At 46.2% G+C, this 25,250-nt stretch overlaps 1 protein-coding gene across 2 annotated transcripts in view; it reads left to right on the top strand.

The window, feature by feature from the left end:
- Nucleotides 1–1,596: 1,596 nt before the first annotated feature.
- LOC147734915 (glycine N-acyltransferase-like) overlaps nucleotides 1,597–25,250 on the top strand; it is a 51,420-nt gene continuing 27,766 nt past the window's right edge. For both annotated transcript variants that reach the window (XM_086953682.1, XM_086953681.1), the window contains exons 1-2: nucleotides 1,597–1,699; nucleotides 9,127–9,234. In XM_086953682.1, coding sequence (XP_086809808.1) covers nucleotides 1,622–1,699; nucleotides 9,127–9,234 — 186 coding nt within the window. In that variant the 5' untranslated portion in view covers nucleotides 1,597–1,621. The remainder of the gene's footprint in view (nucleotides 1,700–9,126; nucleotides 9,235–25,250) is intronic.

Raw genomic sequence — 25,250 nt, 5'->3', positions numbered from 1 at the left:
GACTATTACAATGCATATTTGGCTCAATTCATGACCAGATTCAAGGATAATAATCAGCAACTCTTTATAAATTTTTTCATTGATTTGATTTGTGAAGAATCCCAGATTCCCTCCCCACTTAAATTATTTAAATCTCCAAAAACAGTCAGGTATAAGGTGCTGCACTGGTTTTTTAAGAGACGCTCAGCACTCCTAAAGAGATACTCCCTTTCGTTTCTTAATACATCCTCTTCCCTCTGCTCGGCTTTTTCATTCTTCGGAGTGGATATCAGCATGGATCTACTAGAAAAATGGCAGAAGATAGGGTTTAAGATATTAAGCGATTTTATGAAAGATGGCGCTTGGATTAGGATGTCTGATATGTCAACCTTGGTTCAAGGTAATTTCCTATTGCTGGGATCATATAAGTTGATTTATGGAATCTTGATCCAACTAGACCCTTCACTCCTCTTTTCCCCTGCTCCGTTATTTAATGATTTATTTTGTTTAATACAAGAAAGAAAGCCGGGGGAGTGGAAACGATGCTTAACCGTGAATAGGGACCCGGATTTGTGTCTAAAAGCAATCAATAAGTGGCAAGGGCAGGAAAACATGGTATTAACCCCAGCTATATGGAAGAGAATTAATGTTCTGAATTTTTCCGTATTAAGAGGTGCCAATTGGCGCAGAATGCTGTTTTTTAGTAAATGGCTTCTGTACTTCACTCCGGCAATGGTTAGTAAAATGTATCCTAACTGCTCTTCCAACTGTTATAGATGTCTGCATTATAATCCTGCTAATTGGTCTCATATTGTTGCTTATTGTACCAAAATTGTACCTTTTTGGGAAGAAATATTTGCATATATACAAAACCAGTGTAAAATATCAATCTCGGTTAATGTTAAATTGATTTTGTTTGTATTTGATCCTGAATTGATGTTAGAGGGCAACTAGTTAAACTAATATACATAGCTATGGCTGTAGCGAGATCGCTAATTCTACAAAACTGGCGTTCACAATATTGCCCCAATCTATATGAATGGTGCTATAAAATGCAAAAAGTCAGAAATAGTGAACATTTGTATGCTCAAAGAGTTGGGGCGATTCGTAAATTTGAGAAAATCTGGGGTTCGTACTTTGATATTAATGATTCAAATTGATTATGTTGGTTCCTTTTCTTTTTTCTGTGATTCATCTTTATGAGATGGCCTGTTGTGTGTCTTCTGATTTCATTTTGTTATCTGTATATTTTGCCTAGCATATGATATGTTAGTGTTTGATTTTGCTTGATTATCTAAGACTTCAATAAAAAAAAGACAAAAAAAAAAGACAAAAACAACGATGCACCATAATTAAAACTTGGATACCGTACCTCACAGTTTAAATATAGTGACAGCATCATGCTGTTTCTCAACAGTGAAACCATGTAAAATTAACCTGCTTTGTATCATTATTGGTTAAACAACAGTGATCCCCATAGGAGGAAGCTTTCTGCCTTTGGAAAAAAAGTTACAGAGGTTCATACATTGCATTGAACTTAGAGCAAACAGGGTCTGAATTTCACATGTTTACTTGGTCTTTAGTGATCTGTCTAATTATGTTTTAGAAAGCTGCATTCTGATCCATTGGTTCCTGAACCAAGATGCTGCTTTTAGAGAGCTCCGAGGATCTAAAGAAGTTAGAGGAACTTCTGGCCCAGGTTGTCCCTGAGTCTCTGAAGGTAAGGCGAGAAAGGATTCATTTTAATTGCTGCTGATCTCTTTACCAGTACTGACTTTTCAAGTAAACTACCAGATAATACCTAGTAGAGTTCAAGGAGGCCATTATGAAGATTGTAGGTAGAAGAGAACAATCTAGGCTGAGGTGGTGAAGGGGGGAAAGTTATCAAGTGAAAGAAGATATTGAGAGGAAGATAAATACAGATGTTGTAAACATGGCCATAGGAGAACCAGAAGGAGTGCCATGTTGTATCTGCTCATGGTCTAAAGAAATAGCAGGGTGTAGAAACTAAAGAAAGAGAATACACCAGTCACTGCCTCAGTATCCACTGAGATAAATGTATTTATTTAATTATTTTTAGAGATTTTACAGCAGGAACAAGACCATTTCATTGACAAAGCACTTTTTAAGAAATAGCAAAGGCAGGTATGAGACAAACAGTAGGCAGTGTACTAAAATACTGTACAAGTCATGAGGTGCAATATTTACACAAGCGAGTGATAAGATGAAGAATAGGAACAAAGTGTCAATCATAAGTAATGGAATGAGCAAAGTCCCATACGTAGTCCTAACTTCACTACTACTAAATGCCTTCTGTGAATATCCAAAGTAGTAGGTTTAGGATTTTATCTTAGATTAGTTCTGTGAATCAGCCCCATTGTCTTCCACCCCATTTATCGTGCAATTGAAATCAATCAGGCTAGAGGGTTGGCCGCTACACTATTGCGCTGAGTTGTGGGCATTGGGGTGGATGAAGCTGGTGGAAAACAAGTTTATAGGATCATTATTTAACCTTCAAATAAATATGCCACTGGTGCTGGTTTGCTTAGATCTCAGGCTAAAGAGCATTACACACATTGGTGCATTGAAGGTTTTGGTGGTCTGGGTAAGATGATGGCCCAGCAAAACTCAGACTCCAGTCAAAGAAGCTGTTGCTAGAGTACAAATCCTTGATATAGCAGTAGGACGAGTAGTGGGGTTCTGTCAGACTGGGTTTGGGGACTTGTGGGATGATCCAAAAACTATGCTGAATAAGCAGGATTTGGAATCATATTCAGGTTCCTTCCTTGAATGCCGTCACACCTAGCACCTTAACTGATCTGACAATAGTAATTGGCTAGTTTTAACTTTAAAACAAAACTTGTTTATGCCTGGTGCATTGGGACTAAGCTCGTGTCCACTACTGTGTAGTATGGCTATAACAAGAGTGCTCCTTTGGAGTGCATTAGATAGTATAAACTGGCCTTAATATAAGTGGATGAATTAGGTCAACGGTTTATAAGCCAATTTCCCCCTCAGATTAAATGAGTTGTTTTTATAGATATTTTTGTATTGAAGAGTACAATATGTTTTCATACTATGTTTATTTTTATAACTATGATATTTTGATGATGCCCATATTATATTATTGTGTAATATATTTTTCTTTAAATATGTTGTGTATATTTTATGTGAATGATGATTAATTGATCAAATAAAGTTACTATTAGTCAGGAACTTGTGCTTCTGGAAGATCTGTTTCTATCCAAAAGGGTCAGTTACTGGGTCAGGTAAAATGGGGTATTGTGGTGCAGCCATTCATGGGTCACACTAGCAATTTTGAGATGGATCCTGGTGTCATATGTTAGCCATTTTAGTGACTGTAGGTGAGGGGTGATATGAACACTTTTTTTAAACCAGTGTTGCCCAGCTGCCACATTCAAAGCATCCCTCTGCAGTTCAAGTGTGATTTTCGGGAGGCCCACAAAGGTGGCACTTCTATAATCTCATTTCAATAACACAAGAGCTTGAACTACTGTTTTTAGGTCAGTCAAAGGAATGAAAGTTGTTTGTTTCGTTAGTGTATGGAGTTGATGGTTAGCTCCTCTGGTGGCTGCACTGATGTGTTTATGCATGGAGAGGACATTGTCCAAGATTATTCCTAGGGATTTAGCAGAGTTGATGCGTGGGGTACAGTTCTAGATGTAAGATGTGGGAGACAGTCTTTGACAGTGGGGAGATGGTGGGTGGTGGGATCATTAAGAATATTGTTTTGAGGGCATTGAGTTTGAGGTGGTTACAAGTGAGCCAATGTTGCATTTTGTCAAGGTGTAATTGAGGATACTGATGTCATCTGGAGAGATGATGTTCATGTAGAGTTAAGTGCTATCCACATACATGTGGTAGGAAATGTGAGTGGGTTTAAGGATTTTGGTTAGTGGCACAAAATGTATAGGTTAAACAGTGTTGAACCCTGGGGTACATCAAGAGACACTGGCAACTGATCGGAAAGTGTGTGGTTGATTAAAATGCACTTAGATCTATTGTGACAGAAAAAGGAGAACCATTGTAATATGGTACTGGAGAGACCCAACCTGTGTTCTAATAGGTTCAAAAGGGTATCATGATTGACCGTGTCAAATGCAGCTGATTGGTCAAGTAGGATTAGTAGGCAAGATTTGTTCTGATCGAGTGAGTGTTAGGCATCATCAACAATGTGGACGAGGGCAGTTTTGGTACAATGACACAGTTGCAAGCCATACCAGCTTTGGTGGAGATGATGGAATGGAATGGAATGGAATGAGGATTTGTAGAGCGCGTTGGCTACCCAGGGGCGTCCCAGCGCTATAGGGAACTTGAGCTAATCCGGAGGGGTAGGAAGAGGGAGGCTAGGTTTTGGTTTTAAACCGAGGTTTTGCTGAATAACCAGGTTTTGAGAGTTTTTCGGAAGGTGAGGAGGTTGGGTTCGGATCTGAGATTGAGAGGGAGGGAGTTCCAGATCTTGGCCAGGTTGTAGGAGAGCGAACGACCACCACATCTGGCCTTCCTGATGCGTGGTACTGAGGCGAGGTAGGAGGTCGCAGATCTGAGAGAACAAGTGGGCTGGTAGGTTTTCACAAGGGGAGAGTTAATGGGGGGGCCTGTTCCCCGGTAAGAGCGGTGTGCAATGCACATGCTCTTAAACTCGATTCTAGATCTCACCGGGAGCCAGTGAAGATCTCTCAGTCTGGCTCTTACTGACGTTCGGCGGGGGATATCCAGAAGAATTCTTGCTGCGCAATTTTGAATAACCTGGAGTCTGTTGATTGTGGATTGGGGTGCTCCAAAATATAAGGCATTCCACAGTCGAGGCGGGAGAGGATCAGTCCTTGAACCCCGATTCGTCTCGAGTGGAATGGACGCAAAGGGAGAATTTTGCGGAGCAGTCTCATCAGGCCAAAACAGGTCGCAGCCAGCTTAGTGGCCTGATGGTTGAAGGACAGAGTGTGGTCAAGCCAGATGCCCAGGCTCTTGATTTGCTCCTTGGGTTGCGGGGGGTTGCCTAAGCAAGAAGGCCAGATGGGGGCGATGGTTTTGGCGATGTTATTACCCAGGAGCATTATCTCAGTTTTTTCCCCATTAAGCCTAAGACAAGAGCTGGACATCCAGGTGGCGACTGCTTCCAGACATTTGTGTAGGCTGTGTTGAGAGTTTAGGGGGGGGTCCAGAGATACCACTAGCTGCGTGTCGAACAGCTAGATGTAATTGCGAAGCTATAAGTAAGAATTTTTTTCTAAGAGTTAAGCCAAAGTTGGGATGTTGGAGATAGGGTGGGTGTTGTTGGGGTCTGACTGGTCTGTGCTGTTTTTTTAGGATAGGAGTAACCTGGCCAATTTTGAGGCAGACGGGTATAGACCCTTAGGTGAGTGAGGCATTGATAATCTTAGTCCATAATAGGAGTAGGAAGTGAATGATCTAGCTGAGGAGTTTGGAGGGAAGGGGATTGTTGATTTGGTTGGAGTTTTTCAGAGAGGTCAATAGTCATTTTCACTGAAGCTTATAAAGGTGGACCAGGTGGTGGTGTTATTTATCGCTAAGCAGGGAGGGTATTTCAAGCATTCTTCCTGATCGAGTGAGGTGGGTTACAGGGGGGATATCATTGTAGTAGTTTGAGAGCATTTTAGATATCAGTGGAGATTGCCATAGTTTTCTAGGCAAAGATTGGGGGCAACGGTTTCACAGTTAGTGATTTATTGGCAGAGGATGGGGAATAATTTTTCGTTTGTCTGGTTTTTAACAATTTAGAACAGTTTCTTTGGTTGATTAATTGCTGATGTTTTGTTCTTCATTGTTAGAGGAGTTAATCTCCATGAGTTGTGTGATGAATGTGTGGTTATCTCCAGGAGGGTGGTAAAATGTGTGAAGGGAGCACATTGTGTTGTTATTGGTGTTGTTATTGGTGATGAGGTTGATCCTAAAGTACTCGCAGAAGTGCAGTAATAGAGAGTGTGTTTTAAAAAATAGTGTGTACCTGTAAACACAGGCTACAAAAAAGGGCACTGGCAGAGGCACCTAGCCTCTCATAATTAGCATGCGTGAGAGGTTTGATGGATAAAAAAATAAAGATGTGCCAGAATACATTAGAGAATCTATCATATGTAGAAAATGAAGAATGATATAGATAAAACGGGCAAGTGAAAGACACTGAAATCCATTTTATACTACTTTTAGATGTAAGTTAGCAATGTAGTTCGGTGTCAATAAATCTATCCATTATTTCTGTACCTCATAAAAGTTCTTTTTTCTGCTGCTTTCATCTTTGTGAGACTACAGTGTATTCCTTTTTCATATAGCAACACAGTGCTGATGTTATGTAATGTTGATGTAATGTTAGATAAACTTCATTTGCACATACCTACATGCCAGGCAATTAAATCATGCTTATGCACAATAAAGATATATGCTGCTACAACTTTCTGTTAGTGAATCGAATCAGGGGGACCATATAATGGATACAGCACACAATCTTTCTCTGCACTGTGGAGCATAGGCTGTGACATTCTGCTGTTTTACAACCAATGCCCTATTCCTAGAGCAGTGGCAAATCTGCACTGCATTGAGGACATGAAGACACAGGCTGTTTCATGAGGTGGTCCACCTTTCACGGTACAAGTGGCAACGTGGTCTACTTTTGAAGGGGGAAAGAGATGCCTCTTCAGACTCGTGCAGCTAGTGATTGCACTAGCCTGCAGGGACATTTTTGCAGGCTGCATGGGACTGCCTTAATCCACTTTCAAAGGGTGCAGGGAGGGGAGAGGAGAAGCTTGGACTAAACGACCTTAATGTGGCACATACTCAGTCCTGCTTTGCCTTTGTACCTGTAGCTATAATATTTAAATGCAACAGTGGCAGCCCAAATACCACCTTGAAGTAGGAGTGTTAATTCATAAATGAACAACAGGGGTTTCAAGTGTGACAACTTTATATAGAATGAGATCACTCACATTTAAAATAAGATATTAATCAGAACATCAATAGGTGATAGTGGCTAAGGGGCCGATTACGATGGTCGGCCTGCCATCGCAGCTGCAAAAGGGACTGCCCACCATAGGTGCGGCGGTCTCTCCATACGAATTAGGATGCCACACTGGCGGGCACATCCTGTATTTCAACATTGCGGCGGGTTTCAGCACCTGCCACAATGTTAAAAAACATGTTGTGCTTTTGTATATACAACGTGACAGGCACCGTGCAGTGCCTGCCACCTTGTACATGCAAATGCAGGGGGGTACCATAGGTACCCTCCATGTGCAGCACCCGCCCCCCCATCTGGCCCCCAAAGGAATTCACCGCCTGTCTTTTTGTGGCAACATCGCCGCCAAAAAAGCCAGGCATCCTAATGCCCAATGTGGTGCCCGCACGGCACCGCCGCCATTGCTCTATTGTACCTGGTCCCACAAGGTGGGCGGAAAAGGACCACCTTGCGGGACCACGGTGGACGGTCATTCGTTCTGCTGCGGTACCTGTCCCATTCCCACCGTCATCCTAATTTGGCAGTGGGAATATTTAGGGTGATGGCGGGAAGTCCGCCACCGCCGGGCCCGTGATCCTCACCGCCGGCCCAGCCGTGGCGGGCTTCCCGCCATCGTAATCGGCCCCCAAGAGACTGGGCCAATGTATAAATCTTTAAACAATATATATGTTATTGTATTTACAGTTTGATACATATGCGCTCAGCTGATCACACAGTGAGTGCAAAAGAAACTGTGTAATAGTGTGTATGAAAAAACAAATGGCAATGGAACTTGTAAATATCTTCTGTAGTGGGTAAAATTATTCAGCTCTAAATGGTACACTCTCCCTAAGATTCACAAAGATGCCAAACCTTCTCCAGGAAGGACAGTTGTCTCTGGCTGTAGTTCACTTCTTGAATCCTTGGGAAAGTAAACTGATTGCTTTTTCGAAGTCTTTGTGTCTTGCACTGGAGGTTATGTACATGACAGTGGGGACATGGTCAATCAGATTGAAAAAGTAGATTTTGACCTTGAAACTCAGCTATTAGCACACTTGGATATAGCTATTGATCTCCTGATTGACACTTAATTTTGAATGTGATTGGTCTCGCTGTAATGACAGCTGTTGCACTCTGTTGTACATTTGTGCATCTACGATACTGTACAGACACAAAGGCTATGCACCATGTACGTGCAGTCCATAACAGCACTATCTTAAGGGGGTGTTCTCTTATCTGCATAGCAGTGTTGTCTCATGCCAATTAGAAAACACGCTACCCCACGCCATATTACATTACATAGACCCAAAGAAGCAGCCAGGTGTTGCAGGGTCAGCAGTAAAATCTACGAGACCCCGCTTGAACAGGGGGGAATGGTCTCCCATGGACAACTAGACATCTCAGTACGAGTAGCTGCAGTCACTCATTGCATCTGGCATCAGGGGAGCTAATCCCCTCATTCAAATGAAAACCAGGTCGTTGCATGCACCGCAAAATGAGAAGACGTGGCATCAAACAGCCAGTCTGTCTTTCACTCATACTCCTAATTCCAGTGCAGGTTTGGCTTTACGCCTGCACTAGGAACAGCACATTTTTTGCACTAGGTGACCAGACTTTAATATTCAGGTATAATATTTAAGTTTGCAACACATTTCAGCGTTGTACAATACCACCATATCCATAATACAATCTTCTGGGCTAAATTACACTTAGCGCCCCAGAGTGCAATGTGCATGTTCACCAGATTTCTGAGTGCCAGGGCACCTTTGGATTACAGAAGTGACTTCAGAAACTTGTGCAGCCCTTCTGTAATGCATTTCACCTGGTGAGCCACCACAATCTTAAGGGGCGTCCCCCTATTGCAATGGGGGCATGGCTTCATGCAAATGAGAGAACTTGATCACTAACACATTGTCTTAAGAGCAGATGCAAGTTCACAGCTAAACTTGGGTCAGCGCATTTGTTGTACTACAATGCAAAATGCACTAAAGTCTGCACCACTTTACAGAGAGGGTGTGTGCAACTCGATCATGTGGCTAAAGCAAATTTGTCCACACAAAGATTTTCTTGTTGCTGTAAATTAAAAATTATATATTTTTCTATGATTCTAGTTTTTCTGTTCTTCCAATGCATATGAGATAAACCTATAGTAGTTAATTATTTCCTCCTAATTCCAGGTCTATGGCTCTGTTTTCTACATAAACCGTGGAAATACTTTAAATATGGAAGTTCTAGTAGATTCCTGGCCTGACTTTAAAACAGTGATTTGCAAAACACAGTCTATGGTGAGTAAACTGAGCAAAAGGATTGAGCCTCTTATGAGCAGGGACATACAATGCATAGTGTGTTTATTTTAAATAATGATTTCATATGCAACATTATTAACTGGAAAGCCTTTCATAGTTGGAAAATAATTTGAAACTGTCCCTGTTTGGTAGCAAATAAAGTGCACTACCATCTGAAATCTCCTTGATATTTACATTACAAATTTACATTTGATAGACAATTTGGCATTGTTTGGTAATCATACTTACAAAATTGATGAACATCATATAGGTACCACATTGTTGGCAGTCTAATTACGTAAGTAAGTAAGTAATAGCTTTATTCGATAAAAAACATATCATAAAAGCATTTACACATCTTTAAAAACATTTTTAACGACAATCATCAACATAAAAACATTTCATATACAAAACAGCATATTGGGTGGGTAGGCTCGTTCACTTGATTAACAGTTTTCTTGCAGTTCTTAGGCGCCAAGCCCAACCCAAAAATGTTGCCATGCAAGTTGAAAAGAAGGGTCTAGCATCTGTACGTAAAATACGCCGGGCTTCCAAGTGAGAGCGAGTTCCCAGACTTCTGCAGATAGGCTTCAACCACCTACGTCTCGGGGCTACATAGACGCTACATTCGAACAACATGTGGGACACAGACTCTACCTTTAGATCGCAAAAGGGGCAATGGGGTACAGTTTGAGCGGGCGGTTTCCAAGTGGACGTGAACTCACATAATGGAAGTACCCCCAACCTGAACTTGATGTACAATGCTCTGTCCCTTGGGCTCTGAATGGTGTCTAGATAAGGTTCCTGTGAGAGCGAGGGCTTGATAAACAGGCGTGGAGGCTGCAATATAGGTTTAAAAGTGGGTTTATTGATGTTGGAGGGATGAGGAATTGGAGGGGGATTGTGAATGTCTTCTTCTTCTGAGGTTTCCCGAGATGAGTTAGATGAGTCAGAAACTGCTCACAAATAGCTAAAGAACTCACAGTTCCCAAATCCAATTTGCCACCCAAGCCTCATAAATGGTTTGACAGAAATTGTTCTAAAGCCCATAAAGACCTGAAAAATGCACTTAAAGCAAAGCCGAGGGATAAAACCTTAATCTCTAAATTAAGACGGGAGTACAAATTGGCTATCAAAAATAGGAAAAACACAATTAAAAAAAATGCCTGGAATGACTTGCTTGACGTGGATATACTACGTAATAGTAAGAGATTCTGGGACATTATAAATAACCAATTCTTCTCTGGGGAGATTAACACTATCTCGGACTGCATTATCAGTGATGAGAAATGGGTTGATCATTTTAAAAACATATATGGCGGTAATGACTCTGTGAATGGAAACGATATAGGACTGACCAGTGGGCTAGCGGCAGTAGAATTCTGCGAGGAGGAGGTATATAAAGCTATAACGGACTCCACGAAGAATAAGGCTCCGGGACCAGATGGAGTCCCGGTAGACTTTTTTATATACGCCCCAACCACCTGGTCTAAAGTCCTCACAAATGTTTTTAGGGCAACAAATGATGGATGTTTTCCAGAAACTTGGAATACATCTGTCATAGTACCCATTTTTAAAAAAGGAGATAGGGAGAATCCGGGATGCTACCGCCCAATTTCTTTAATAGACTCTGCCTTTAAGATCCTGGGCAGAGTACTACTGACTAAATTGAGATCAAACCTGGAGCTCTGTGGGGGCCTCGCAGAGATTCAATATGGCTTTAGGGAAAAACGGGGAACCTTAGAGCAATGCTCAAATTTACATCTCCTAATATCTAAGTACACGGTGGCCGGGGAGGGCTCACTATATTTAGCCTTTATGGACCTCTCCTCGGCCTTCGACTTGGTTAATAGGGCCAAGCTCTGGGCTATACTCCGTGAGCTTGGTATCGAGGACTCCTTGGTGGCCCTCATAGCAAGTTTGCACCAAGGACTTACTGCGAAGGTCCGGGTAACCAGGGAAGGGCGATGTTCTGACAGCTTTAGGTCAAATAAGGGTGTCCGACAAGGCTGCATTTTGGCCCCACTTTTATTCACCATTTATATTAATGATCTAGGAAAGTCCCTGTTAGCAGGCAACGCTGATGTCCCGCGGGTAGGTGGGAAGCAGATTCCGGCTCTCCTATATGCGGATGACGCTGTTCTCATCGCCCGCACGGGCATTGGTCTACAGACCCTTTTGGAGCTTTTTGGTTCCTTTATGGCTAAATTAGATTTAAAAATCAATGTGACCAAATCGCACACAATGATCGTGGGTCCGCAGAAAAATAAATCACACACAAAAACTTTTTTCTGTAAAGGCGAGGTTCTCTCCAGGGTCCCTGTTTTTCCATACTTAGGGGTCCTGTTTGATGAGAAGGGCTCCTGGGTCCCGCAAATTAAGGCCAAGCATATTTCTTTAGCCCGGTCCACAGCAGCCCTGATGGATTTCACTAAAAGACTAGGGGCTAAACCAATGGAAGCTGTGTTAAAAGTTTACAAAAGTAAATGCATTTCTATAGCCTCATATGGTGCAGCATTGTGGGGTTACACCAACCTGGACAGTATGCAGAGGGTAGAGAATAAGATTATTAGAAGAATCTTGTCGGTTCCAAACTCCACACCTACTTACTCCATACATGAAGAAGTTGGCCTACCCTATATTATAGATGGATTGAAATTGGCCCCTTTACTTTTTTGGGCCAATACCTGGTTAAATACTGAGCTGTCTTTAAACCATACAATTCTTAAAGATGTGACTGCAAGGGAGGGGGCAATGAACATACCCTGGTTGAGATACATAAAGTCATCATTCACTGCCCTCGGGAGACCTGACCTATATACAACACCGTCAATAATTAGGAAAGCAGACATTGCATGGATTAAGAAGGAATTCCAGGGGAGGACACGCTTAGAGAGAGAGGAGTCTGAAGTTAACAAACCATTAGTAAGAGCACACTTGGTTTTGTCCTCTTCCCCCTCGATGGAACCATACCTGCAATACGTTTCTAAACCCTTGCACAGATTTTTGCTAACCAGATTTAGAATGAACCTGATCCACTATTCACTAGGCACCTTCCCCACGTGGGGTAAACCGGAGCATGCACCACCGTGTGAGTGTGACCAGTTTTCTAATCAGGACACTCTCCATTTTCTGTTTTTTTGTGCATTTCATAACACGGAGAGGAGAAAATATCTAATTCCCCTCCTGAAAATTCTTGGCTTCATACAAGTGAGACCAGCCTTGCTTTATCTTCAGAGATTACCGGATGCACACGTCACTTTTTGTGTAGCAAGTTTTCTAACAGCCGCATACAGAGGAAGAAACAAAAGAATCCCTAGAACTGTACTGTTTTAAACTAAAAACCAATATATTAACTGTAACTTTATTTTATATATCATGGTGATTAATTAAGTGACTCTTTTACGGACGCTGTGTAAAAACAAAATGAATTGTGGGTATTTTTGAAATGTTTTTAATGTATGTATTTCTCTTGTCTTTTATGATTTTAACAAAAATCGAATAAAGTGTATTTTGACTGACTGACTGACTGAGTCAGAAACTGATGTAGCTGTTCTCTTGCCTTCTAGGTCGTCTGGACCGGGTTGGGTATTCCGGAGGCTCATAGGAAAAAGGAAAACAGACAAAGGGGAACCGTCAGAATGGAGTCCTTTTACAAAAAAAAACGTATACCGTCCACCACACCCTTGGTTGTCAGGATTTATCAAATAGCATTGACGAGTGGTTCTTGCTTAACTAATAAGGTGGAACGGAGTGTGCAGTTTAAAGCATATAGGAAGGAATTTTGATATGTACACTCTTACACTGGAGAACCAATAATCTGGGATGGACTCGTGCACCAACACTCGCATACTGCGCAAAACAGCGTGGTACCGGTCCGACTTTCACAGTTACGTTATACAGTGGATTTTCCCAATTTACTATACTTCCACCCGCCCTACCCTTAGTGTCCCAGAGTCAGTTCACTCACCGACCCCGCCGTAACTCTCCTCCGAGTTACGGCCGCCTTCCAGCCTCCTCCGGACACCACCAGTCCTCCGACCAGCTTTCCTCTTCAGGGTTGTCAGGGCCGCTGTTCTCGATATCGGGTCCCGCGTCTTCTTTCTCGGGTCCCGCGTCTTCTCTCTCGGGTCCCGCGTCTTCTCTCTCGGGTCCCGCGTCTTCTCTCTCGGGTCCCGCGTCTTCTCTCTCGGGTCCCGCGTCTTCTCTCGTCCTCACCGTTTCTGCGTCTCTCCTCCTTCTCTCTCTGACCTGTCTGGGCTCGCAAGTTATTGGCTTTCGCCACCCACTTCCGGGGTATGGGGGTTGGACTTCCGGGTTGTGTGAACGGTCACCAGTTCTCTGTGAAAATACACGAGAGTCATGCAGGGGTAATAGTCCACGAGTGGTGTCGTGACACCATGTACGTCCCTGCAAGTTCCGGGTAAGTGGGGGTTCCTTCTCACAGTTCCCTTAACGGTAACTCCTTGGCTGACAGAAACAGGGCTACAGATTTACAATGGTTTGTGCTTCGGGCCCTCTCACTGTCCACCCATGCCCAATAAACCTTCTTTAGATGTTGTTTCGTGGGTGCAGATTTGTTGGACCAAGCCTCGCCTAGGCCCAATTTGTATAGCAGCTTTTTAACCTCCCTAAGCCAGATGATCTTATGAGAACCCCATAATGACAAAATGTCGTTTAAAGCGTCTGCGTAACTACTTAATTCCTGCACATTCCAAATTCTGGACCATAACAGGAGTGGGCGTAGTTTTGCTTGGTCGCAGATTGCCCGGGTACCTGCATCTATCAGCAATGGGATTGTTGGCGTGCTGTGGGGCAAACCCATTAGGTCTTTATGGAAGTTGTTCTCAAGGTGGACCAGAGTGTCAACTTTTTGAGTGCCCCACAGCTCAGCACCGTAAAGTGCCGCGCTTACAACCCTTGCCCTATAGATATCTAGGGGGGCCCCAATAGGTTTTGATGATGATGCTCGCTGCTCCTTGAGCAGCGCACCTGCCACCCTTTTGTGGGTAAGGAAGATTTTTTGGTGGTGTGCCTTCCAGCTCATAGTATCACTGATGCGTATACCCAGATAATCAAATTCTTTCACGCGATCAAGTGGGACGGAATCCAGGACCGGGGATAAACAGATTTTTTTGGCGGGTTAAGAACTAAAAACTTGGTTTTGCCTATATTTATGGCCAAGCCCCTTTCATTACAGAAGGTTTGAAAACTGGAAAGCAACGATTGGATGCCCATCGGTGATTTTGAAATTAGGAGGGTATCGTCCGCGAACAGAAGCGTTGGGATCTTCCTTCCAGCCAGGGTGGGTGCGTCTGATGGTTGTTGTAGAAGATGCTCCACCACTCCGTTAATATAAAGAGAGAACAGAGTGGGGGCAAGCACACACCCCTGGCGGACGCCTCTGTCCACGGGGATACAAGATGTTTTCTCTCCCTGTGCACCCCATCTAATTTGGGCAAAATTCCTATCATGAAATTTTACAAGCAGCGACAGCAAATAGGGGGGGAGGCCTAACCCATCGAGGACGTTCCATAGAAGCGTGCGTGGTACCAGGTCGAAGGCAGTCCGTAGGCCAATGAAGACTAGATACAGACTGCCCCCTCCCAGCACCACCACTTTCCAATAGATCATTAGCAGGCGGAACGTCTGCTCGATTGTACCCGTACCTGTTCTGAAGCCTGCTTGGAGATCTGATAGGATATGATTTTCGTCTGCCCACTCGATGATCCTGCCCAATACCACCTTCCCTGCTACCTTTTGAGAAGAGTCTAATAAACTGATTGGGCGGTAGTTTGCTGGGTCGTCCCTGGAGCCTTTTTTAAAAATAGGTACGACCTCAGCGCCCCTCCATGAGTCAGGAAAGACTCCACCCAACATCACTTCGTTCAAAAGCGAGGCTATTAATCTACTCCAAGGAGATGGATAGTTCTTAATTAGGTCTCCTGGGATTCCGTCAGGTCCTGCTGCTTTGTTCGGGACAATGGATTGGATTGCTCTTTCCACTTCTAAGTTGGTAAATAGGCCATCATGGCACGGGAGGTTAATTGTAAAACCCATGGGTGGGCAAGCTACCTGGGCTGGGCCTGAGGGAGCAGAATACAGTTGCGAAAAGTGGTCGAACCATGCACCCCCTGTAATGTTACAAGTTAGCTGCTGGTCAATGGGCTTTTCCCTGGATCTTAGTAGGTCCCAAAACCTCTTGGCATCCTTCCTAGTACTGGCCTCTACTAGATCTCCCCAGAAGTTAAAATCATAAGTCTGTTTAGCTTCAGTGATGATTTTTTTATAAAATTTTCTAGCAGCCCTGATAGCAACCGCATCTTTGGTCTTTAATGTCACAACAAGTTCCTTCTTAGCCTCACGACATTTTTGAGTGTACCAGTTGTCTGACTGTTTAGGCAAAGATTTTGAGGGACCCCTTCGAGCGGTTTGGGGAACAATAAATAAGTCGCTCAGCGCCAGTACAGTCTCAGTGAATAGAGGTAGGATCTTGTTATCGTTTTGGCTTAAAGTGATCATCCGGGGCTCCACCTCTTCCAAAATTGCCCCGGCTTGGGCCATCCTTGTATCGTCGGCTAAAACTTTTGCCCACTTTAAACGCCTGCTACAGTTTGTGGGGACCACTTCATGAGAGGATTTCCACTTATGACCGGTTAAGCCTTGCCTTCCAGCCTGCCAAGGGGATGAAATAGATAGCGATAAGGGGTTGTGATCGCTATCGCCCGACACTATAACCTCCATATCTAGGTGGTATTGCCAGAGGTTGTAATTAAGCATGATATAATCAATCCTAGACGTGTGGTCTTGTCTATTATAAGTGTGGGCACCCATATGGTCAGATTTGGATCGGCCATTTGTCGGTCGCAAATTATGCTCCATGCACAAGGCATTGATCTCTATTGCGTTTTGCGACCATTTAGGAATCGGGTCAAGATTCAAAATAGGAATACCTCTCCTGTTGTCCTCCTCAAAAGTGTCCAAGATATCTTCGCTGGCCAAGGGCTCGAAACAGCAGTTGAAATCCCCTGCAAGCATTATATGGGAATCCGCATCGCAGGCAGCCAGGTTGCGGTTTAGACCTGTGGATGGTAGATGGGATACACCGCCTTTGGCACCCCTCAAGTAGATGTTAAAGACTTCCATACTTCTTCCCCCTTTGTGTGTTACCGTTAACCACTGGAGGTCCGAAGATTGGGTGTTTCTTTGTTTTACCCTAAAGCCTAAAGCAATACTAATCCATATGATAAGGCCGCCTGACGGGCGACCTTTGGACCCTTGTTCCTGGACTGCGGGGATAAAAAAGGTGGTAAATCCCACTCGGTGTCTTGGCTCCAAACACCAGGTTTCCTGTAGAAGGCAGATGTGGAAAGGTTCCAGGAAGTCGTTCCATTCGGGGATGTCAAAGTTGCGGCCAAGACCAGCCACATTCCAAGATAGAATTTTTAGGACAGAGTCAGCTGGTGGAAAGACTCTGGTGGGGTCAATTGGCATAGGCATGAGAGAAACAGTCGCACCCACAGGTTTTGAAGACCTCGCAAGTGGCTCGATTTGCGGGAGATTGGAGAACACATAAGGGGCGAGGCAGGTAGGATCCGACTGTTCAAGAGGAGTAGGTACAGGGAGGGTCACGCAAGGCGGGTTTGGCCAATCTTCCCTTTTACAATTTGCTATTAAGTCCAATGACGTTGTCACCCCATCAGCCCTTGCGTTGTTGGATCGTCCTACTCGGCTTGATGCAGATTCAGGGGCAGGACAATCGGTGGAATGATGCCTTTGCGAAGTTAGGGATACCCTTCGGGGTTGCTTGGCTGCTTGCACAGGGAGTCAATCCACCTCCTCTAAACCACCAAATCTATTATAGGTAGAGAGGCCATTCCAATGTAGCAGGGTCTCCCTGTGGCCCCTGGAGTTATTCGGCCGTTGGTGGTGCTGAACCAATGTCCAATTGTCCCCCTGATTACAACTAGGTCGGGGAGGATAGAAAAAGGATAGTAGCTTGGGTTTGACTAAAGAGTCATCATTACTGGGCCAACTACAAATGTGGTGCGCCGTGTGGGGATCTTCGAAGGTCACTACTATGCAGTCCCCCGGACTGGATTTCAGCGTTGGCCCTACCCAGGGAGTTCTGCGAACCATCAGTACCCTACTTCTTCTACCATTGGGGATTGGTCTGTTGACATTTAACCAGTGCATTATTTTATTTTTAAGCGACCAGTGATTTTCGAATTGGCCATTACCTAACGTTGGAACATCCGTCAAGACAACGACATAGTCGTTTGCCTCTGGGGGAAGGTCAATGTAGCCACCTCTAAAGTTGTCTTTAGCTGGGGGGACCTGGGTTTCACTGGGAACCGGTCTAATTACTGTTTCATGTTTAGGATGTTGCAAGTTACGTGTGGAGCCTCGTGGAGAAGGCTTTGGTTTAACGTGAGCTTGCTCCACCGTAACTGTCCTTGGTTTAGGAACAGGTTTTATTGTAAGTGGTACTGAAGAGGAAGCTAGATTGGTTTGTGGTGCGGTAGGTTGTGGGATTGGGTCAGCTGCAATAATGCCCTGGTTTTCCAGACTTTTCAACCCAAGAGTGGCCAGCGCAATAATGCTCTTCTCCATTTCTAACAAGTTGTTTTCTATCCTTGATAATCTTAGGTCCAGAGGAGACAAAAGTTTTTTAAGTGTGTCCCAAACCACCTCTATAAATTCTTTATTGTTCTTGGTTAGCCCGTCTACTTCAGGGACCTCGTCTGTTGTGGTATTCAGGAGGGAAATAGATGGATTTTTTCCCTGTCCCTCACTACATGACTGGGTATTAATGGTGAACTCAGCTCCCGCATTAAATGCTGTGATGTTATTCGTGGGCAGATCTTTTGGAACAGCAATTTTCGCTTTCTTACGGAAATAAGCTAGGCGAGAATTGCGTTTCCTCTTTGGTTGTTTGCCACTGGAGATATTATGAGTCAAATTCGGGAGAGATACAATGGGAGCAGGGATGTGCATACTAAGAGGTGTCGATGTAGTATCCTCATCCTTACTTCCTGTGACAAGTATGGGAATAGCCGGGGTCGGTGAATGGTGGATGTCTACCTGAGCGACTATACGATTTGGGCGGGCTGGGCGCTCAGGGGTAACAGAGGTGGCTATGTGGCCAAGGGAGGATTTCTTGGAAAGTGCAATTACTTGGGACACTCTTCTTGCGGCATCTAGTTCTAGCGAGACCCGGGTCTGAAGCTTAGATATTTCCTCGTCTATGGCTATGTTAGTGCGGGTTATAAAGTCATCCATGGGGCCACTGACTACTGACCCACGTTTAGAAGACTTACTACGGGTTACCCTTGGATCCATAATACTTGGGCGCTGTGGCAAAGATAGATCTATTTCCCCTCAGTTAGTAGTTTAGCTACCAAAACAAACAAAAAATATTAAGCCAAGAGGGGTAGGCCAGTCCAGTCCTCTTAGGCCTCGAACGGTCCCGCCCTTGTCCCGGGCTTCTCCCGGCGCCCTCCCGCGCGCTCCCGCGCAGCGGGGAGGCTATCCGACTTTTATAGTTATTGGATTGGAGGCCGAGGGGGTGGGGCCGGCAGGGAGAGCAGCCCAGATGGAGACGGGCGCGCGTGGGCTCCTGGACCTTGGAGTCCCCACGCCACTCGCTCGCAGCCCTGCCGGTCAAGCCAAGAACAGAAACACCCCTTGCACAGTTGGTCCGGCCGCTGCTAACCGCGAAGCGGGACCCGCGAAGCGGGTCAGGCGAGGCGTGGCGGTAGCAGCTGGCTCTGAGGGCTCCCGCTGACGAGCAACAACAATCCTTCCTCCTCTGATGGCAAGCCGGTTAATGGAGCAATCTGGTGAGTTTGAGACGCGGTAGAGCTTTAGAGTGTTCAGGTGGGGGTGGGGCCGGCAGGGAGAGCAGCCCAGATGGAGACGGGCGCGCGTGGGCTCCTGGACCTTGGAGTCCCCACGCCACTCGCTCGCAGCCCTGCCGGTCAAGCCAAGAACAGAAACACCCCTTGCACAGTTGGTCCGGCCGCTGTTAACCGCGAAGCGGGACCCGCGAAGCGGGTCCGGCGAGGCGTGGCGGTAGCAGCTGGCTCTGAGGGCTCCCGCTGACGAGCAACAACAATCCTTCCTCCTCTGATGGCAAGCCGGTTAATGGAGCAATCCGGTGGGTTTGAGACGCGGTAGAGCTTTAGAGTGTTCAGGTGGGGGTGGGGCCGGCAGGGAGAGCAGCCCAGATGGAGACGGGCGCGCGTGGGCTCCTGGACCTTGGAGTCCCCACGCCACTCGCTCGCAGCCCTGCCGGTCAAGCCAAGAACAGAAACACCCCTTGCACAGTTGGTCCGGCCGCTGCTAACCGCGAAGCGGGACCCGCGAAGCGGGTCAGGCGAGGCGTGGCGGTAGCAGCTGGCTCTGAGGGCTCCCGCTGATGAGCAACAACAATCCTTCCTCCTCTGATGGCAAGCCGGTTAATGGAGCAATCCGGTGAGTTTGAGACGCGGTAGAGCTTTAGAGTGTTCAGGTGGGGGTGGGGCCGGCAGGGAGAGCAGCCCAGATGGAGACGGGCGCGCGTGGGCTCCTGGACCTTGGAGTCCCCACGCCACTCGCTCGCAGCCCTGCCGGTTAAGCCAAGAACAGAAACACCCCTTGCACAGTTGGTCCGGCCGCTGCTAACCGCGAAGCGGGACCCGCGAAGCGGGTCCGGCGAGGCGTGGCGGTAGCAGCTGGCTCTGAGGGCTCCCGCTGACGAGCAACAACAATCCTTCCTCCTCTGATGGCAAGCCGGTTAATGGAGCAATCCGGTGAGTTTGAGACGCGGTAGAGCTTTAGAGTGTTCAGGTGGGGGTGGGGCCGGCAGGGAGAGCAGCCCAGATGGAGACGGGCGCGCGTGGGCTCCTGGACCTTGGAGTCCCCATGCCACTCGCTCGCAGCCCTGCCGGTCAAGCCAAGAACAGAAACACCCCTTGCACAGTTGGTCCGGCCGCTGCTAACCGCGAAGCGGGACCCGCGAAGCGGGTCAGGCGAGGCGTGGCGGTAGCAGCTGGCTCTGAGGGCTCCCGCTGATGAGCAACAACAATCCTTCCTCCTCTGATGGCAAGCCGGTTAATGGAGCAATCCGGTGAGTTTGAGACGCGGTAGAGCTTTAGAGTGTTCAGGTGGGGGTGGGGCCGGCAGGGAGAGCAGCCCAGATGGAGACGGGCGCGCGTGGGCTCCTGGACCTTGGAGTCCCCATGCCACTCGCTCGCAGCCCTGCCGGTCAAGCCAAGAACAGAAACACCCCTTGCACAGTTGGTCCGGCCGCTGCTAACCGCGAAGCGGGACCCGCGAAGCGGGTCAGGCGAGGCGTGGCGGTAGCAGCTGGCTCTGAGGGCTCCCGCTGATGAGCAACAACAATCCTTCCTCCTCTGATGGCAAGCCGGTTAATGGAGCAATCCGGTGAGTTTGAGACGCGGTAGAGCTTTAGAGTGTTCAGGTGGGGGTGGGGCCGGCAGGGAGAGCAGCCCAGATGGAGACGGGCGCGCGTGGGCTCCTGGACCTTGGAGTCCCCACGCCACTCGCTCGCAGCCCTGCCGGTTAAGCCAAGAACAGAAACACCCCTTGCACAGTTGGTCCGGCCGCTGCTAACCGCGAAGCGGGACCCGCGAAGCGGGTCCGGCGAGGCGTGGCGGTAGCAGCTGGCTCTGAGGGCTCCCGCTGACGAGCAACAACAATCCTTCCTCCTCTGATGGCAAGCCGGTTAATGGAGCAATTACTATTTTCGAGCTCAATGGCTGTGAAAGGTTGTTTCCATTCAGACTTTGCCTCCGTGATGGCTAAAACAGTTGAGGCCTGGTACGAATTTGGAGAGAGCAAACACAAAAGTTCACTCCTTGTCACCCTTCCTCTGCTTATACTGCCTTGTTTATCCCTGCATAATAGGGGAAAAGGAGCCAACTGTTCTGGGATCCAAGGCATATGGACCCACCTGAACTCATGGACATCTCTCATGTTTCCTAGGCTGGTATTGACTACTACCATACTTCTTATCAACATGTAGTCTGCACACAGGTGCAAAAGTTCTGCTTTAATGAGAGGTTAATGGGTGGCAGGATGCAGAGGCATACGCAATCCTGTTTAAAGTTACAGGTAATGAATTAGAATTTAATTAGAATGCTCATGTTTTGCTATTTTGCTGTGAGGCGTATTCCTCACAGCAAAGGAATACGCTAGCATTGGGGGTTCCTTAATACCTTTTGAGCTCAATTTCCTGATTGATTAGGAGTGGCTACTTCATGTTTAATATATTTGGAATATCTTTGGAATAGTGATGATAGATCCCCTTTAGCAGTAAAGTTGGATTCGGCATTACCATTTTAGAAATGTTACTTTTAGAAAGTGGTTATTTCTTTGCTCTTAATGTTGTTCTGTGTGTCTGCAGCCTGCCTCCATTACATGTCTGGGCTAGGTGACATCTACACTTTGTCCATACTCTCTAGGCAGCCACCACACAGAAAGGACAGGGGATACATCTACACTCACATGCATACTTATAGTCTTCTTGGGCATGGAGAGGCAGTAGTGGTTCACACTTACATTTGAATAGCTTGTGTCCTGCCCTCACAGAAAGGGCTGATTCACTTCTCCTTGTGGGTATTCTGGAGCCAGGGCTGGGCTGAAAGGGATCCATGTGTACTACGGGGAATTCTTTTGAAGTCACCCCTTACATCAAAGGCTTGGTGGGTATAAGTACCAGGGATTTGTCACTTTCAAATCAGTACACTAATTGACTTGTAAAGAAATCTGATGGAGTAAAGGCAGACTTGCTGGAGGATAACCATTCTGCTTTGTCTGAATGTTCAGAGAAACTGCTTCCCTGCTTTGCGGAGCTGCTTTCCTGCCTGCAGATCTTTGCCCTTCTCAAGCAACAGGGACACTCAGCAAGTGCAAGTGGTCCGCCATAGTCTGGAGTTGAGAGACAGCTGCCTGGGGCAAGCCCACCTCTTCCAGCCAATTGTCGAGGTAGTGGAACCACTGACCTCTGCAAATGTGCTGTGACCACCGCCATAACCTGGGTGAACAGGTGAGGGAGAGTGGTAAGGCCGAAAGGGAGCATAGGTAACCGATAATGCTCATGGCCCACCATGAACGGCAGGTAAGGCCTCTGGACAGGTAGGACAGGAATGGGAAAATTAGATCCTGCAAGTCCAATGCTACCATCCAGTCTTCAGGGTCGAGGGCAGATAAGAGCAGAGCCAGGTTGAGCATCCACATTTTTGCCTTTTTCAAGAAGTAATTGAGAGAGTGTGGATGTAAGATAGGATGGAGGTCTTCATTATTTTTTGGCACCAGAAAGCAATCTCAACTTACTTCTGATGATGGTACCTTCTTGATGGTTCTTATGGCCAGAAGAGACAGTACTTCCGTCCATAAGACCACAAAGGTGGGTCTGTCAATCAATCGGGGGACCGAGGAAATGGCATTAGAGTCTGTTCGAAGGGGAGGGCATAACCACAGTCAAGAATCTGGAGCACCCATGTGTCTATAGTGATATTATGCAATTGACGCAGATGGTGTCAGATTCTGCGGCCACCTGGATGCCCATGCTGGATTAAGGCTATATTAAAGGGTCTTTGGGCCTCATTTACAAGGCCTAGCGCGCTGCTGGAATAACACTTTTATTGATGGATCGTCGCTAGTGCACACTGCAGGACCATATCTACACAAAACCACCCTACGTGGCTTTACATGGCCATGCAGATATGGCCTGAGGGAGCACAGTTTCTGCACTGCCTCTCTCTGCGATAAGGAAGTGTGCCATGGGCGTCACTGTGGATGTTCCCATATAACACCAATGGCATTTGACACATTCCCAGATTTAGGAGATTTCGTAAACCTTGGAAAGTGTCAAAAACTTAAGGGAGGTGCAATGGGGATAAATACCTTTATTTCTCCTTTTTTTTGCATTTTGCAGCACACATAGAAAGAGGAAAATGCCTTTAATGATTGTTTTTGGATAGGAAGATGTCCCTTTATGCACAAAAACCATAATCCCCTCAGTGCAGATGCCTTCTGCATCAATGGAGCCTGAGGATGCTCCTGCAGAGTTTGGCCACCTAAAGCTGAGATTTATAGCCTCATGAAACAGTCAGAGTTGGGCAAGGGTTGAAACTCGCAGAAGCATGTAGCAGATCCAGAATCCAACACCATCTGCATGGCAGCAACCTGAGTGCAGGGTCCTGATTTATGGTGTTGTTCTCTCATGTCGTCTGAAGACCTGAAACAGTACTGAGAAGTCGAAGAAAACGTCAACTTCTTGTACTTCTTCTTATGAGACTTATCTGAAGAAGTCCAGCAGTGTAACATGAACTGATGGGAGCAGTTCAGAAATCTCCAACATGAACAGGACCTGGAGTGGCGCAGAGTCGCATGGTGAGCAGCCAACAGTTTTATGGCCCCCTTATGGATGTCATTGGTTTTATGGTCATCCACTCCACACACAATGTAGGGTCATGGTCACTCTCCATGCGCCGACACACCAAGCAGAGATACATCACTGACATCTGTTGATCACAAGGCTTAATGCAAGTGGGTTTCTTAAAGGGCAAATAAAAAAAGGCACAGTAGTTATTGACGAAGTGGTCATCAAATTCAGTAAAAAAGTGACTGAGGGAAGCTTGTCCAGATCAACATTGAGGCCAGACCACTGGAGTGGAGCCTGTATAGACACCACCAATGTCACTTCCAGGGCGGATGATTCCAATGATGCAATGTGGAGCTGAACATCATCACCTACATCAAGGGGATTGCTAAAAAAATTCCAGATCCACTCTAACGCCTGTGGAATATTCTAAGAGAAGGAATCTGGAGCTAAAAGTCTCTAAGAGTTAGAATTATTTATTTCTAACTCTATACATTTAAGGCAAGATTACAACATATATAAACAATAAGAAATTTCCCCTTGAAATCTGGGCTCCAGTGTTTTACTAGCAAATTCCTCTCCCACCTGTTCTACGTAATGTGGTGGGGGAATTCTCCATTCACGGGTGGCTGCATCCAGGGAATGCTTACTAGTAGGCCTTCACTCAAGAGTGCACTCCCACTCCTTGTAAACTAGTCAATAGTGTTTTGGCACCACAGTGCCCTCAGCCACCAATTCCCGCAGGGCCTTATCGGACCAAAACCAGCCTTTCCTGCTCCTAAAGCAAGGAGGCTTGCTATATCTCCATGAGTACCCCGATCGTGGACACTCACACTGCTCTACACTGGTGTGGGGAGTTGGCTGCATGCAGGTCTTTCCTGAGCATAAGTGGTCAGCTCCAGCAGTGATCAGAGGTGCCTCAGTCCTCCTCCTGCACAGTAAGTCTTGTGCTCCCCAAACGGTTTGGGGAGAATTGGATTCCTGGTCTCCTGGCTCGGGTCCCATTTGATGCAGGTATGCACACAGGGTTCTTCCTCATTTTTGCACGGGCAGTTCCAGCTAAATCCTAATTATTTTGTGGTGACCCAGGGGTCACCACTTCAGATTTCGCAGACAATGGCCTGATCCTACTTAACTATTGGAATCCCCATCATACATACATGTTTGCCATAACTCCACTGACCAAGGCAACATCCCTAATCACACAACAGGATTTACTACTGTGGCCCCTTCTAACATATGGGATGCCATGAGACCCTTTGCAGGCTTCAGCTCTTCAAAAAATAACTTTCACAGCTTCCATTCCTGGCATATGGGCTCACTTCCACAGGTGCCACACAATTTCACTTTCCCAGAATGGCGCTCAGCTTATGGCTTTCTTTACAGTGGCCCTGCCCTGGCCTACAGGAGTCGCTGACTGGAATCAGAACACAGGCAACAACTGGTTTGGTGCATCAGCCCTCTCCTTACGCCTTGCACCCTAAGTCCACTTGGCTGGGCTTCCCTCTGGACCTTGTTCCCTCCAATGGTCTTCTCATCATCATAGTGCTCACTAGTGTTGGCAATCAGGCAAGTGCTGGTTTTACAGTCTCCAGAGCAGGTGGTCTTGCTTTACTGTGTTGATGTT

Source organism: Lissotriton vulgaris, chromosome 1_2 (assembly GCF_964263255.1).
Source record: "Lissotriton vulgaris chromosome 1_2, aLisVul1.2, whole genome shotgun sequence".
NCBI classification, from domain to species: domain Eukaryota; kingdom Metazoa; phylum Chordata; class Amphibia; order Caudata; family Salamandridae; genus Lissotriton; species Lissotriton vulgaris.
This window is presented reverse-complemented; position numbering and strand designations above follow the sequence as displayed.